This window comes from Bufo gargarizans, chromosome 10 (assembly GCF_014858855.1).
Source record: "Bufo gargarizans isolate SCDJY-AF-19 chromosome 10, ASM1485885v1, whole genome shotgun sequence".
Classification (NCBI taxonomy): domain Eukaryota; kingdom Metazoa; phylum Chordata; class Amphibia; order Anura; family Bufonidae; genus Bufo; species Bufo gargarizans.
In genome coordinates, this window is record NC_058089.1 from 24,586,221 (window position 1) to 24,602,733 (window position 16,513).

Here is a 16,513-nt window from a genome sequence, read left to right on the forward strand (position 1 = left end):
GTTTTAGCGATCGGTGCTCTGACCCCCACCGATCAAAACCTTTGATATATTTCTCTATGACATAAAAGTTTTCTAAAAACTCAGTGACCCTTTAAGTGTCTTAGTGGGTTGACCATCGCCACCTCCTCTGGCAGACAGCTCCATAGTTCCACAAGGGAACCCCGTCATCAGTTTCATTCTGCTCGAAGCACGTACAGCGTGAAATCCAAGTCATGCTCTTAAAGGGGTTGTGCCATGATTGAAGTAAAAAAATTAAAATCAGACACCATATAGCACATGACAAAGCTAGAACCAGCCCTGTACCTCACATGGATCCAGAGATCTCCTCATTCATTGCGTCAGTTGCTCTGCTAAACTCTCTTCAGGCTGGTCGCTCAGGAGGGGTGTGTGCTTTCTGCTGTAGCTTTTCCCCTGTAACTGCCACAGCTTCTAACAGAAGCTATGACTGGTGTCAGTTGAAGATTTAAACTGAGCACATGCGGCCACCTCAGTGAAGTGGACAAGAAATAAGGAAAAGAGCAGACAGCAGGTGGCGCTATGCAAATACAGTTTATTGAATAACTCGGTGGCTATACTAAATTTGTAATCACACGCACTTACAAAAGTATTCAGTAGAATATATTTAGTGGCACAACCCCTTTGATATATAAAAGGAATGCTGAAAGGGTTAATGTCGAGTATAATCATCCATTTATTACCTTGGACAGCTAATTAAAATGACGGACAGACATGAACAGCACAGTGTGAATCCATTGACAACTAGAAAAGTAAATGCAAATGGTCAAAATTAGGTTTTACAACTTTATGCACGTTACAGATATATATATATAGGCACCACAGAACACCCCAAAGTACACAGCGGACTGCGGACGGCAGTATACATACAGAGCAGAGGCCATGGTGCAGAGTATACAGCGGATAAACACAAGAGACCCTGCAGATTACTGACCAGCCTTGTATCTACCAAACCATTGGGAGCAATGAATGATGAGAGTGCACGGCACCGGCCTGGTTCTTTGCGGCTTTCTCCAACCGGATGGACTGTGAATGGAACAATTTCCATAAATTGACAAAATTCCTATTCCGTAATACAGTCATAAGGCATAAACCGGAAAGAGTGTGCACCCGAAGGCAAACTCTGGCTTCACGAGTACACGTCAGGTAAGGGTTCCTCCACGCGTGGCTGAAATATTGTGGATTTTACGCAATGGGTTTCCCAGCGGTCAGTCCGCAGGATTTTACAGTAGCAGCACAGTGGATGAGACTTTCAAAGATTTACATAAACGGAATCCGTACATGACTTGACATGCGGTGCAAAAGGTAAAAATCAGCGTCAAACCCACAGCATTTAAGCTACGAGTGCGGCAAAAAATATGCTCCGTGTTATGATTCATTTGCTACTGTGGAATTCGAGCACATACATGGGGGATTTGTAGGTGGACGTACCCTAAAAGTGTTGCCCAGGACTAGAAAAAGAAGGACCTGCATTTTTTTTTTAACCCAGAAACAGTGCTGTCGGGACCCCCGACAATCATGAGAACAGAGAATCGTGGTGCAGGCATGTGTGTCCACCACTCCGTTCAATCTATAGGACTAAGATAGAGACAGTCCCCTATAACTGCCTGCTCATCGGAGTAGGTGAGAGCTGCAGTTACATGCAGCAGTCATCTACGATGTACAGGTCCTTCTAAAAAAATTAGCATATTGTGATAAAGTTCATTATTTTCAGTAAAGTACTGATAAACATTAGACTTTCATATATTTTAGATTCATTACACACAACTGAAGTAGTCCAAGCCTTTTATTGTTTTAATATTGATGATTTTGGCATACAGCTCATGAAAACCCAAAATTCCTATCTCAAAAAATTAGCATATCATGAAAAGGTTCTCTAAACGAGCTATTAACCTAATCATCTGAATCAACTAATTAACTCTAAACACCTGCAAAAGATTCCTGAGGCTTTTAAAAACTCCCAGCCTGGTTCATTACTCAAAACCGCAATCATGGGTAAGACTGCCGACCTGACTGCTGTCCAGAAGGCCATCATTGACACCCTCAAGCAAGAGGGTAAGACACAGAAAGAAATTTCTGAAGGAACAGGCTGTTCCCAGAGTGCTGTATCAGGGCACCTCAGTGGGAAGTCTGTGGGAAGGAAAAAGTGTGGCAGAAAACGCTGCACAACGAGAAGAGGTGACCGGACCCTGAGAAAGATTTTGGAGAAGGACCGATTCCAGACCTTGGGGGACCTGCGGAAGCAGTGGACTGAGTCTGGAGTAGAAACATCCAGAGCCACCGTGTACAGGCGTGTGCAGGAAATGGGCTACAGGTGCCGCATTCCCCAGGTCAAGCCACTTTTGAACCAGAAACAGCGGCAGAAGCGCCTGACCTGGGCTACAGAGAAGCAGCACTGGACTGTTGCATGTCATTCGGAAATCAAGGTGCCAGAGTCTGGAGGAAGACTGGGGAGAGGGAAATGCCAAAATGCCTGAAGTCCAGTGTCAAGTACCCACAGTCAGTGATGGTCTGGGGTGCCATGTCAGGTGCTGGTGTTGGTCCACTGTGTTTTATCAAGGGCAGGGTCAATGCAGCTAGCCATCAGGAGATTGTGGAGCACTTCATGCTTCCATCTGCTGAAAAGCTTTATGGAGATGAAGATTTCATTTTTCAGCACGACCTGGCACCTGCTCACAGTGCCAAAACCACTGGTAAATGGTTTACTGACCATGGTATTACTGTGCTCAATTGGCCTGCCAACTCTCCTGACCTGAACCCCATAGAGAATCTGTGGGATATTGGGAAGAGAAAGTTGAGAGACGCAAGACCCAACACTCTGGATGAGCTTAAGGCCGCTATTGAAGCATCCTGGGCCTCCATAACACCTCAGCAGTGCCACAGGCTGATGGCCTCCATGCCACGCCGCATTGAAGCTGTCATTTCTGCAAAAGGATTCCCGACCAAGTATTGAGTGCAGAACTGAACATAATTATTTGAAGGTTGACTTTTTTTTGTATTAAAAACACTTTTCTTTTATTGGTCGGATGAAATATGCAAACTTTTTTAGATAGGAATTTTGGGTTTTCATGAGCTGTATGCCAAAATCATCAATATTAAAACAATAAAAGGCTTGAACTACTTCAGTTGTGTGTAATGAATCTAAAATATATGAAAGTCTAATGTTTATCAGTACATTACAGAAAATAATGAACTTTATCACAATATGCTAATTTTTTTAGAAGGACCTGTATAGTGGGGATTTGCAATCGTTACAGCGATCGTTCCTTCCCATAGAGCAGGCATGTCCAAACTGCGGCCCTCCAGCTGTTGCAAAACTACAACTCCCAGCATGCCATAATAGCTGTAAGCTATCCAGGCATGCTGGGAGTTGCAGTTTTGCAACAGCTGGAGGGCCGCAGTTTGGACATGCCTGCCATAGAGGATCACTTATTCTAAGCAGATCCCAGCTCATGCAGAACTATAACAACTAGGACCCCCAATGATCATCCGTTTGAGAAGGCACTGGCGCTTACAGCAGCGCCACGTCCTTCTCCAGCTATTCCTAGGCCATGTGATTTCACGTTCATTGGTCACATGGCCTAGGCGCACCTCAGCCCGATTGAAGTGAATCAATACCAAGCATAGCCAATGTACAATGAATGGCGTTGTGTGTGAGCGCCGATAACTTCTCAGACAGCTGACTGGTAAGGGGTCCCAAGTGTTGACCCCAACGAATCAGATACTGATGACCTATCCTAAGGATGGGTCATCAGTTAAAATAAATCCCAGAAAACCCCTTTAAGGCTCTTTTAAACCTGGGCAATTACTGGAAAGTCATTTTTATACTAATGATTATTCACAACTTTGGAACATTTGGACATCCGATTTACACGAGGGAACATTATGCTGACAAAAACACAATTTTTAGGTTTTCATAAAAGAAGCGATCATCCAGAAACAAATGATCATTCCGTGTTCGATCACTTGGGCTTGGCTTCACTTGAATGGGACTGAGCTGAACAAAGGCAATGTGACTGATGGACGCGATGTCACAGGCTGAGAACAGTTGATCACCAAGGGTGCCAGGAGTTGGACCTTCACCGAGAAAATCCCAATCCATTCAAAGCCACCCTTCGATACATCAGCATGCATCAACCTATTAAGAGGTATTACCACCGCTGTCGTGAGGATAAGGTCTTATGCCACAAGACACCTCTCCTCCGAACAAGTCTCCTCCTGACAACCAAGCACTAATCGGGGCTGTCATACCTAAAATGGTCCACGTAGCAAAACCGGAAAGAACATTTTTTGTCAACGAGATCCACGTTCATCAACATTATCATTAGTCCAGAAGACCTCCTCAGTCCTGATGAAGGTGGACTCCATTCCCACCAACATGTAGATTGTACCATCTCACTACTACGGCAATAGCTGGCACTTGCCAGTTTCACGCAAATAGAAATACAGCCGTGTGACGCTGGTCATCGGGTGACTGGTGTAGCCCCCCACCTTTTCCTGATCTTCCGGTAATCTGTAAATCTTCTAGCATTCCACCGTCTTACCATAATTATTAGCACTTACAATAACTAATACTGTCCTAAGGTTAAGATTACTGGATACATTACAATATATTCACTGTTATCACTTCCCCTTTTTAAAGCAATGAATGTGCATCCCAATATACAATATCTTAAAGGGGAACTCTTTATATACAAATTCCTTGCACAAAATAGTCCCTGCAATTAACCAGTGGCAAAAGAACCGAGCGACCATTGGCAAATCCCCTGCCAGGAACCAGCGACAATGTAGTAAAGCTTTGTAAAGAACAATAAATATATTAATAAAATTCTAAATTAATTTTTTTTTGTTATAATAAATCGATTGCCATTATTCCTGTCTCACAGCCTGGCACCCCGGCGTCGCTGCACAGATGAGTAAACCCTCAAAGAACATTGGTTCTATTAAAGGACATCTGTCTGACCTGTTACATGTGCGCTTGGCAGCTGGAGACATCTGTGTTGGTCTCATGTTCATATGTGCCTGCATTGCTGAGAAAAATATGTGCAAATGAGCCTCTAGGCGCAATGGAGGCATTGCCATTACACCTAGAGGCCCTGCTCTCTCTGCAACTGCACTTTGATTGACAGGAACAAGCTGTGTAAAACATGCTGGCCTGGGCTTGTCAATCACAGAACGTGGCAGTTGCAGAGAGAGCAGAGCCTCTAGGTGTAACAGCCACGCCTCCATTGCTCCTAGAGGCTCATTTGCATATATTAAAATCATTTTTCTCAGCAATGCGGGCACATATGAAGATGGGACCAACACAGATGCCTTCAGCTGCCAAGCGCACATGCAACAGGTCAGCCAGTTTCACAGGTACAAAACTGCTGACAGATGCCCTTGAATACTAATCACAGTAGAAACTTAAAAATAAATAAAAACATTTAAAATACATCGGCAAAACAATGCTTGCTTGGACAACATCATCATCACTGCCACCCGTTTTAATTTCTGGGATAACGCCTTGCCAGATCTTTAAAATCATGGATAATTACCAACAATGCCAAACAGATGCCACTGATGAGAAGAATACGCTGCGTGCAGGTTATTCCACACATCAAATCTCACAGGGTTTGCAACTTCCAGAGTAAATTGAAACAGACCCTAAAGGGTTGAATTAAGCAACAGCAGCCGGCTTATGGGCAGCTTGGCGGGACTACATCACAACGTTCTTCACCTCTTACTGCATGGATTTAGATGGAGAACCTAGGTCACAACATTGGATGGCACCTCCTACTAAGCACAATGTAATGGCACATTTACACATACCAAATGTCACCCAAAAACAGGGGTAAGCAAAACAAAGTGTGACCATACCACTAGCGATCAGTCAAATGACCATGACTTATGCATGAGAATTTAGGTCCATAGCGAAAAAATGACTAGATTGGTAAAAGAGGTTTCCAGGAGTTTGATATCGATGAACCATCTTCCGGATAGGTTATCAATATCCGATTGGCGGAGGTGCTGGGAGTTGGGTCTCTACCAATCTTCAAATTTGAAGAGGCCATGGTGTTCCTGTGAGCGCCAAGGCCCCTCCTCACAGATTACCAAGCACAGTGCCATACATTGTACAGTGGCTGTGCTTGGTACTGCAGTCCATATGAATAGGACAGTGCTACACATAGGCCATTTGAGTGATGAACGTGATGACACTGGCCTAGGAAGAGTCTGCAGCACTCACCGAGCAGCATGGCCTCATCAAATAGCTGTTAGGCCCAGATATTGATGACATCTTGAGCAGAGGACATCAATATTCTACTCTCGGAAACCCCCTTTGTTTGTCATTTCCAGAGGCCAACAGTTGGCATGATTGTTTAAAAGGTGCAGTGCAACCCAGACCAGAGGAATAATAAAGATCCAGCATCTCATGGCAAAGTAACGCTGCATACCCTGATCTGGCTGCTGTGTTCGTACTACCCCAAGAAGAACATGTCAACAGTCCTTTTTTGCCAGGACAAAATCACAAGAAATGGACGGCAAAAGGGGCGGAGTTTAAGCAAAGCCTGGCCCAAAATGGGGGGTGAGGCTTAAACATCCCAAATTTTGCAACTCAAATGTTGGCAAGTATGGAGATCTCATAGTCTAGCTAGGCTGTGCTTTATTCAACTTCGGTACGGGTCATTACAAGAAAGAAATGCAGAATAACTGCATTTAAGGTTTCACGCACACGAACGTATTTTCTTTCCGTGTCTGTTCAGTTTTTTGCGGACCTTACGTGGAACCATTCATTTCAATGGGTGCGGAAACCCCCCCCCCCCCCCCCAAGAATTGGACTGTTCTATTAGGGGCCAGCTGCTCCGTTCTGCAAAATGCAGACGGACATCATCCGTATTTTTTGCGGATCCGTATTTCGCGGACTGCAAAATACATACGGTTGTGTGCATGTGCCATTATAAAATGGCTGCCTCAAAAACACAAACCAGCGATAAGCTGTTACGGACGGGGAAGCCACGTTTCTGCTGAAGTGTGTTGATGTATCGCTTGAATGGACTGGGTCCGCTAGTGTGAGAGCGGCCGTGCAGCGTGGCTCACAGTTCTGCCTTATAGAGAAACCCCATTTATAAAAGCCCTTTTACAGTAGCCAATGATCAGGACAATTATTAGGAAGGAGCATTCCTAGGAACGCTCCTTCCCAATAACAGTGCAGTGTAAAGGTGCTGTCAATTACCCGATGAATGAAAAAATGTTTGCTCATCAGGTGAAAGCAGCGCTGGTGCAGTGACCCAAATCATTATTTCTGGGCAGCAGATCGGTGCTGTGTAAACAAGCAGGCAATTATAGGGAACGGAAAAAAAATCATTCCCCATAATTGCCTGCTGTGTCAGCCCATGTAAAGAGGCCCTAAAACAACCCCTTTAAGTGGATGTATTACCCAAGACAATGCAATAAGCTATACTGTCAATAGCAAATAATAATAAGAGTTAAGCTGGCTATACACATTAGATCCATGTCGACCAAACCCACCTACTTCAGCATGTCCTCCCGATGGCTGATGTTGGGAAAGATAAGAATTGGGCATGCTGGATTTCAACTGCTCGATCCTTTTCCTCTCTCCTTACATATGCATGTTCGGCTGAGCAGAGCATGCATATGTATGGGAGGACGGGGCGAGAGGGCTGTCGGCTGAAAAGCTGTCTCTTGTGTATGGCCAGCTTTATTCTCATAAGGGCTGGGTCAACTAATAAAAAAGGTGGTCAAACCTGAAAACAGACAGCATGGGGGTCTTCTGAGACCAATAAGCATTACATTGTCAGCAGATTATGCCTCCACACCCACCTCTCCTGGGTATTCTGGTTGTGGAAAATAATGACTGTGACCGTGGCCAATGTTTGGGCTTTTTCAAGCAGCAAAATTCTTACCAAAGACGGGAACTAATCCTGGACCCCCCCTGAACACGTGCATTCAGCTTATCCACGCACATATTTCAATAGCTGATGGCGATGAGACGCAGACAAACATTTCCAGCCATGTTTATATCTGGAATTGTCTGGAGGCCAGCCTGAAGTTTAGATTGTCAACCAGAATCTAATGGAGCTTTGCTTCGGCAAGCTTGGGCTCCACTTTGATATCTGGGTTTTGCACGGTGACATGTTCAGCCTGTTGTGTAGACTCATGGCATAGGGTTCTCCTGCTAGAAGGAAGATTGGTAAGGTGTGTAGGACAGCCCCACAAATACTTGATAACCTTGAATAAAAACCTAGACTTTATGCATTTTCTTAAACGTTCACCGAGCCCATAGATGGGTGAGAGTACACGAGGTCCTCTGGCAGGTTTCAGCCATATTATATTCATTTTGACTACGGCACAATACAGATCACATTCCACATAGGACAAATCTTCTCAAGAGTCCCAATACCAATATCTTTACACTTTTGAACATTCGTTCCCATTTTAAGTAGGCAGCTGTATAATACGCTCAGGAGCTGACGTAATGACAGTAGGGTAGGGTCAATTATAATGTAAAGGAATCCATAAATCTCTAAGTGGTGGAGAAGATTGACAGAGCTCACAATGAACAGCCAAACATAACAATTCGAGTCAAAGAAGAATAAAATAAAAAAAATTAAGATTAAAAAGAGATTCCAACTTGGCAAGTTAAATAGGACAGTGGCAGGGATGGGAGGGGGGAACCGCTGGGCGAGATTGTCACTAAGAGTCTTCGACCATCTGGAGTAGGGAGTTGACTGCAGCTTCTCTGTTGCCTCGATGTCCCTCCAGAACAGATTTAATGACTTCTTGGTCAATGCCTGGAAACATATCTATGAGGTCTTTTAGGTCTTCTTCTCGTGGTTGGTGCTGTGGATTTACGGCAGGTTGCGGTAAAGTCACTGGCATTCCGGGGTTGTAAACAGAAGGCATACCTATAGGAGGAAGAAAGAAGTCTTGGTTATTATTCCCCATTATTTATTCCCTTTAAAGATAAGACTTGAACGAACTATCACAAAATTCAACTTTAGTTGGATTCAGATGTGTCAAAAGGATCACAAAAACAGCAACTTTTATTCTATAGAGGTTTCCAGAAAAACATAAAATGATGCATAAAAGTAAGGTTCCTTATTAGCTGTGACAGTCCTCAAACTCCTAACGAAAAAGAACAAAGCACCTTCTTCAAACGGGTCACTCCTGGAGGAGGCTTTGTACGGTGCACTATCGCGGCGGAGGCATTAGAAGCTGAATGAGTGAACAGGCTCTGAAGAAAAAAAATATATATAAAAATGAGAGAAATCTGAACCTATGGATGCAGAGGGGACCTAGTAAGCTTTATATACGCAAAATTCTTGCAAGATAAGTCTTAAAAATAAATAAATAAATCAGTCTATGTCCTTAAAATGTTATTCCCAAAGGTAAAGTCTATCTGTCTTCTCCTCGGACAGCCCCCCTTTCCTGTTCTACAGATGACCCCTGGAGAAGCACGTGAAATGATCCTGTCCATCAGCACCTCCCATTAAAATGCACTAATCTGGGGTAGTGGCCTGGACAGTCTGTGCAGATGGCGGCGTGAGCACTGAGCTCCACCGCCTTTCCATAAAAGCAGTGCATCCCATGGGGAAGAAATTGATCCTCAAGAAGACCAGGAGCCCTCTGATCCCAGGTTTGGCCTACCATACGCTGGATTCATACCTTTAAAAAAAAAAAAAAAAAAAAAAAAAAGGGCCCAGCATCCGTGCCTTCCGTCTGCGGCCTATGTCCACCTCCGGCCCCTGTAAAGTTTGGAGGCGTGGCGGCTCCGGCGCTCCTTCAGCCGCGAGGAGCTGAAATTTCCTCACTACGTCAGGATTTTAAGCAGATGACTGCCCGCATTGACCCCATAGAATCGGATCATGACGATACACGTCGTTATATAGCCCACTTACAGTCTATTATTACTAGTCACTCTCAGTCCGTTAAAGATTATTCCTGCCACTTGGAAGATTTAGACAACAGAGGGCGGAGGAATAATATCAGAGTTAGAGGACTGCCAGAATCTGAGTCAGAAGAGACCTTAAACGACCTATTGGGAGAACTTTTTAATATGATGTTGGGTTCTCAGCCGTCAATGACTATTAAACTGGATCGAGCACACAGAGCATTGCGCCCCAAGGGCTTCTCCACAATACCACGTGATGTGATTTGCTGTTTGCATGACTTTCAGCTTAAAGAAACCATCATGACTATCATGGGTTATTTATTTTAGAAAAAAAAGACGACTGAGGGGAGATAAAATTACTATGTATAAATATATCAGGGGTCAGTACAGAGATCTATCCCATCATCGATTTATCCCCAGGACTGTAACGAGGGGACATTCTTTACTGTAAGAGCAGTGAGACTGTGGAACTCTCTGCCTGAGGAGGTGGTGATGGTGAGTACAATAAAGGAATTCAAGAGGGGCCTGGATGTATTTCTGGAGTGTAGTAATATTACAGGATATAGCTACTAGAGGGGGGTCGTTGATCCAGGGAGTTATTCTGATGCCCGATTGGAGTCGGGAAGGAATTTTTTATTCCCCTAAAGTGAGGAAATTGGCTTTTACCTCACAGTTTTTATTTTTTTGCCTTCCTCTAGATCAACTTGCAGGATGACAGGCCGAACTGGATGGACAAATGTCTTTTTTCGGCCTTATGTACTATGTTTTTATGACTAAGGCCCGTTCCCTGCGCTGCATCTAATTTCAGGGCACAGTTGTGCAGCTCTACCAAGATCTGTCCCGACTAACACTTTAGAAAAGGAGAGCTCTGCAACCCCTACTAGCATGTCTCCACAACAAGAAAATACAGCACCGTTGGGGATTTCCATTCGCTTTAATGGCCTCTAAGAATGGCAAAACGTCTACCCTACGGACCCATGCAGACCTGCAGACTTTTTGTTCAGCCTTGGGCATTTCTGCACCATCCATTGGTGATTGGAGATTCCAGAGTCAACACCTGACCCAGCTCCAGTGCGGCACACTGTCCGTCAGAAACAACACCGTTCCCTGCCACAACATGACCTGTCTAGGCTTGGGAACCGGGATGCACCTCCATGAAAATGACAAATTATGGGCTTACACCCACTACAAGTCCCCCGCTTGAAGCTCTACTAATGAGCAGCATCTACAACACCTGAAGAAACTGTAGAGTTATTTTAGTTATTTGCTATATCATTGTCTTTTTTTTTCTTTTTCTTCTCTTTTTTTCCCACTGTACCCCTAGTCTCTATGGGCGTGAAGTCACACCCCAACAGACGGGGCTCCTGCTCCGGCCCCTCCTCCTCCACCTGTGACATTGATGGATGGGGAGAGATTTCAGGGTTGTTTTTTTATACCCTTCCGACCCCAACTGGGTGTGTATATATAGCCAACGATAGTAAAGCTATCTGGATTATGTTATGTGTTCAGTATTGTGCGTCTCCCCATTTCCCTTTTGTGTCTCTTGTTGCCGTTCTCAAAAAGCGGACGTGGTTTTCCTTCAGCAGACTCATTTTGATCAAAATGGCTCCTTTAAATTTGCAACTGGGTCGTACGTACCCTCAAATATACTCTGCATGAAATGACAAATAAAAAGCGGGAGTAGCTATCCTATCTACAAACTGCCCCTACAAGTTGAATCTTCAGTTTTGGATGTAAATGGCAGATATGTCATACTCAAAACTACTCCTCATATTATGTAACATTTATGCCCCTAATTCGGGCCAAATACCCTTTCTGAATAAAGTGCTACTGAAGCGCTCTCGTTGCCTCCCTGCTGCACTGATCATAGGGGGAGATTTTAATATCTACTTCTTGGAACACATGGATAGAAATTCCCTTAGCGGGGTTACACCTTTGCATTCCCAGCGCAGACTTTCACGCCTATTTAGACGGTTGATCCGAAGGTTTGCATTATATAACCCATGGAGAATAAACTGCCCCACAGCCAGAACATATACTTTTTATTCCCATCCGCATCGCACACATACCCGTATTGATTACTTTTTTGGTAATATCCCAACCCTTAGGCTCCATTCACACGTCCGCAGAATGTGTCCGCATCCGTTCCGCAATTTTGCGCAACAGGTGCGGACCCATTTATTCTCTATGGGGACGGAATGGATGCGGACAGCACACAGTGTGCTGTCCACATTTGCGGCCCCGATCTTTAGGTCCGCAACTCCGCAAAAAGATAGAGCATGTCCTATTCTTGTCCGCAGCTTGCGGACAAGAATAGGCATTTCTATGGGGGTGACGGGCTGGTGTGTTGCGGACACGCAATTTGCGGGTCCGCAACACACCACGGACGTGTGAATGCAGCCTTAGACTACTTAATAATGCAGAAATAGGCGATATCACGTGGTCAGATCATGCCCCAATCTCTGTCTCCATTAAAACATCTGCTGTGCCTACTAGGGTGTGTCGCTGGAGGTTAAATTAGACTCTACTCACTACCCAAACAAGAACTTCAAACCGCTCTTGCTGATTACTTTTCTCTTAACCACCTCCCGTCTCGCTAACGCCGATCGGCATCAATGCTGCGGCTCTGCCAGGTCACACTAACGCCGAACGGGAACCGGAGGTAAACTAGCTGATCTACAGCCTGCCAGCGGCGATCGTTCGCTGGCAGGCTGTAGATGCGATTTTTTTTAACCCCTAACAGGTATATTAGACGCTGTTTTGATAACAGCGTCTAATATACCTGCTACCTGGTCCTCTAGTGGTCCCTTTTGCTTGGATCGACCACCAGAGCAGACACAGGCAGCTCAGTAAAAAGTAGCACCAAGCACCACACTACACTACACTACACTACACTACACTACACTACACTACACTACCCCCCCCCCGTCACTTATTAACCCCTTATGAACCCCTGATCACCCCATATAGACTCCCTGATCACCCCCCTGTAAGGCTCCATTCAGATGTCTGTATGTGTTTTTCGGATCCGCAAAACACATACGGACATCTGAATGGAGCCTTACAGGGGGGTGATCACCCCATATAGACTCCCTGATCACCCCCTGTAAGGCTCCATTCAGATGTCTGTATGCGTTTTACGCATCCATGGATCGGATCCACAAAACACATACGGATGTCTGAATGGAGCCTTACAGGGGGGTGATCACCCCATATAGACTCCCTGATAACCCCCCTGTCATTGATCACCCACCTGTAAGGCTCCATGCAGACATTTTTTGGGCACAAGTTAGCGGAAATTTTTTATTTATTTTTTTTTTCTTACAAAGTCTCATATTCCACTAACTTGTGTCAAAAAAATAAAATCTCACATGAACTCACCATACCCCTCACGGAATCCAAATGTGCAAAATTTTTTAGACATTTATATTCCAGACTTCTTCTCACGCTTTAGGGCTCCTAAAATGCCAGGGCAGTATAAATACCCCACATGTGACCCCATTTCGGAAAGAAGACACCCCAAGGTATTCCGTGAGGGGCATATTGAGTCCATGAAAGATTGACATTTTTGTCCCAAGTTAGCGGAAAGGGAGACTTTGTGAGAAAAAATAAATAAAAAAATAATCAATTTCCGCTAACTTGTGGCAAAAAAAATAAAATAAAAATTCTATGAACTCGCCATGCCCCTCATTGAATACCTTGGGATGTCTTCTTTCCAAAATGGGGTATTTATACTGCCCTGGCATTTTAGGGGCTCTAAAGCGTGAGAAGAAGTCTGGGATCCAAATGTCTAAAAATGCCCTCCTAAAAGGAATTTGGGCCCCTTTGCGCATCTAGGCTGCAAATAAGTGTCACCCATGTGGTATCGCCGTACTCAGGAGAAGTTGGGCAATGTGTTTTGGGGTGTCATTTTACATATACCCATGCTGGGTGAGATAAATATCTTGGTCAAATGCCAACTTTGTATGAAAAAAAAAAAAATGGGAAAAGTTGTCTTTTGCCGAGATATTTCTCTCACCCAGCATGGGTATATGTAAAATGACACCCCAAAACACATTGCCAAACTTCTCCTGAGTACGGCGATACCACATGGGTGACACTTTTTTGCAGCCTAGGTGGGCAAAGGGGCCCACATTCCAAAGAGCACCTTTCGGATTTCACCGGCCATTTTTTACAGATTTTGATTTCAAACTACTTCGCACACATTAGGGCCCCTAAAATGCCAGGGCAGTACAACTACCCCACAAGTGATCCCATTTTGGAATGAAGACACCCCAAGGTATTTCATGATGGGCATAGTGAGTTCATGGAAGTTTTTATTTTTTGTCACAAGTTAGTGGAATATGAGACTTTATAAGGGAAAAATATAAAATATTTTACGCTAACTTGTGACAAAAAATAAAAAGTTCTATCAACTCACTATGCCCATCAGCGAATACCTTAGGGCAGTGATGGCAAACCTATGGCACGGGTGCCAGAGGCGGCACTCAGAGCCCTCTATGTGGGCACCCAAGCCCTTGAAAAAGTCTATGGCATAGCAATATGCTTTAGACTTTTCCTTCTATTCATCATCCCCAGGACACACTATGAACAGCACAGGCAGCGCATTAAATGTAGGCTATTAATCTATTATAGATAAATGATAAAGGACATGAAAGATATATTATATTGGTATCTAGGTTAAATTGCCGTGTCGGCACTTTGCTATAAATAAGTGGGTATTTGGTTGCAGTTTTGGGCACTTGGTCTCTAAAAGGTTCACCATCACTGCCTTAGGGGGTCTACTTTCCGAAATGGGGTCATTTGTGGGGTTTTTCTACTGTCTGGGCATTGTAGAACCTCAGGAAACATGACAGGTGCTCAGAAAGTCAGAGCTGCTTCAAAAAAGCGAAAATTCACATTTTTGTACCATAGTTTGTAAACGCTATAACTTTTACCCAAACAATTTTTATTTACTCAAACATTTTTTTTTTTATCAAAGACATGTGGAACAATAAATTTAGAGAAAAATTTATATATAGATGTCGTTTTTTTAGAACAATTTTACAACTGAAAGTGAAAAATTGCATTTTTTTGCAAAAATTTCGTTAAATTTCGATTAATAACAAAAAAAGTAAAAATGTCAGCAGCAAGGAAATACCACCAAATGAAAGCTCTATTAGCGAGAAGAAAAGGAGGTAAAATTCATTTGGGTGGTAAGTTGCATGACTGAGCAATAAACAGTTAAAGTTGTGGAGTGCCGATTTGTAAAAAAGGGCCTGGTCACTAGGGGGGTATAAACCTGTGGTCCTTAAGTGGTTAATCAATCTTCTGTCTCCTCTATCTCTACACTGTGGGAGGCGCATAAAGCGGTGTTTAGAGGCAGCTGTATTACTCTGGGCTCAAGACTGAAAAGGGATCGTGCTCTACTTCAAGATACTATTAAGACTCAGTTGAAGGAGTTGGAGTCCCAGTTGGAGACACAACGCTCTTATCATTTGTTACGTCGAATAGTGCTCCTACGAGCTAGACTGCGTGAAATAGCCTTTGCAAAAACAGAAAAGCTCTTACTATATTCAAGGCAGAGTTTCTATGCTTGGGGTAATAAACCTCACACTATGTTAGCAAGAAAACTTCGGGACTCTAACCTCTCAGGATCTTCTACAGTCCTGATGGAACTAAGATATATGATCCCAGTGCAATCTCGGACCTTTTCCAGGATTTTTATGCTTCTTTATACCCCTTCCCACAGCAAGTATCATCTGACCAGGTGGAGATCCGAAATCTATTCACCTCCTTCCGGAATCAATGCAATCTGCCGAAGTTATCAAGAGAAGCATTATCATCACTCAATGCTCAGATAACGGCGGAGGCGATTCAGGGGATGATTAGTCAGTTACCTAATAATAAATCCCCTGGGCCAGATGGTTTACCCGATCTCTATTATAAGACTTTTTCTTCTATCCTCCTTCCACATATGTTACCGCTTTTCAACTCTTTCCTACAGGGTTCGCCAATTTCTACGTCTATTCTGCATTCATATATTACCCTCATCCCAAACCCTGGTAAAGACCCGTTGGACTGTTCAAACTACTGACCTATAGCTCTCAACTCAGATTTAAAAATCTTCACCAAAATCCTGGCCAATAGACTTGCGTATGGTCTACCACAACTAGTGCATAAAGACCAAGTGGGATTTGTGATGGGTTTCTAGGGTGGAGACAATACGAGGAGAACTATAGATCCGATAGATGTTGTTAAACAAAATCACCAGGCTCTATTGTTAAGCCTCGACGTTGAAAAGGCGTTTGATCGCCTGAGTTAGCCTTTTAGGTTCTCCACACTGGGAGCCTTTGGTATTGCAGGGCCTTTTGTCACAGCTCTCTGCGCACTTTACACGCAGCCAACGGCTACCATTAAAATGCCTCATGTCCAATCTAAACCATTTTCCATCTTTAACCCCCTTAAGGGCACAGCCTTATTTCCCTAGAACCAGGCAATTTTTTGCAAATCTGACCAGTGTCACTTTAAAGTTGTGATTATTGTTTATTCGTCACATATTGCACTTCATGACACTGGAAAAATAAGGTCAAAAAAATTAATTTTGATTTATATATAAAAAAAAAA

At 43.8% G+C, this 16,513-nt stretch overlaps 1 protein-coding gene across 2 annotated transcripts in view; it reads right to left on the reverse strand.

Annotated features, from left to right (window-relative positions):
- Positions 1 to 8,327: 8,327 nt before the first annotated feature.
- Positions 8,328 to 16,513, reverse strand: part of LOC122920265 (toll interacting protein) — a 63,560-nt gene continuing 55,374 nt past the window's right edge. For both annotated transcript variants that reach the window (XM_044269642.1, XM_044269643.1), the window contains exon 6: positions 8,328 to 8,921. In XM_044269642.1, coding sequence (XP_044125577.1) covers positions 8,710 to 8,921 — 212 coding nt within the window. In that variant the 3' untranslated portion in view covers positions 8,328 to 8,709. The remainder of the gene's footprint in view (positions 8,922 to 16,513) is intronic.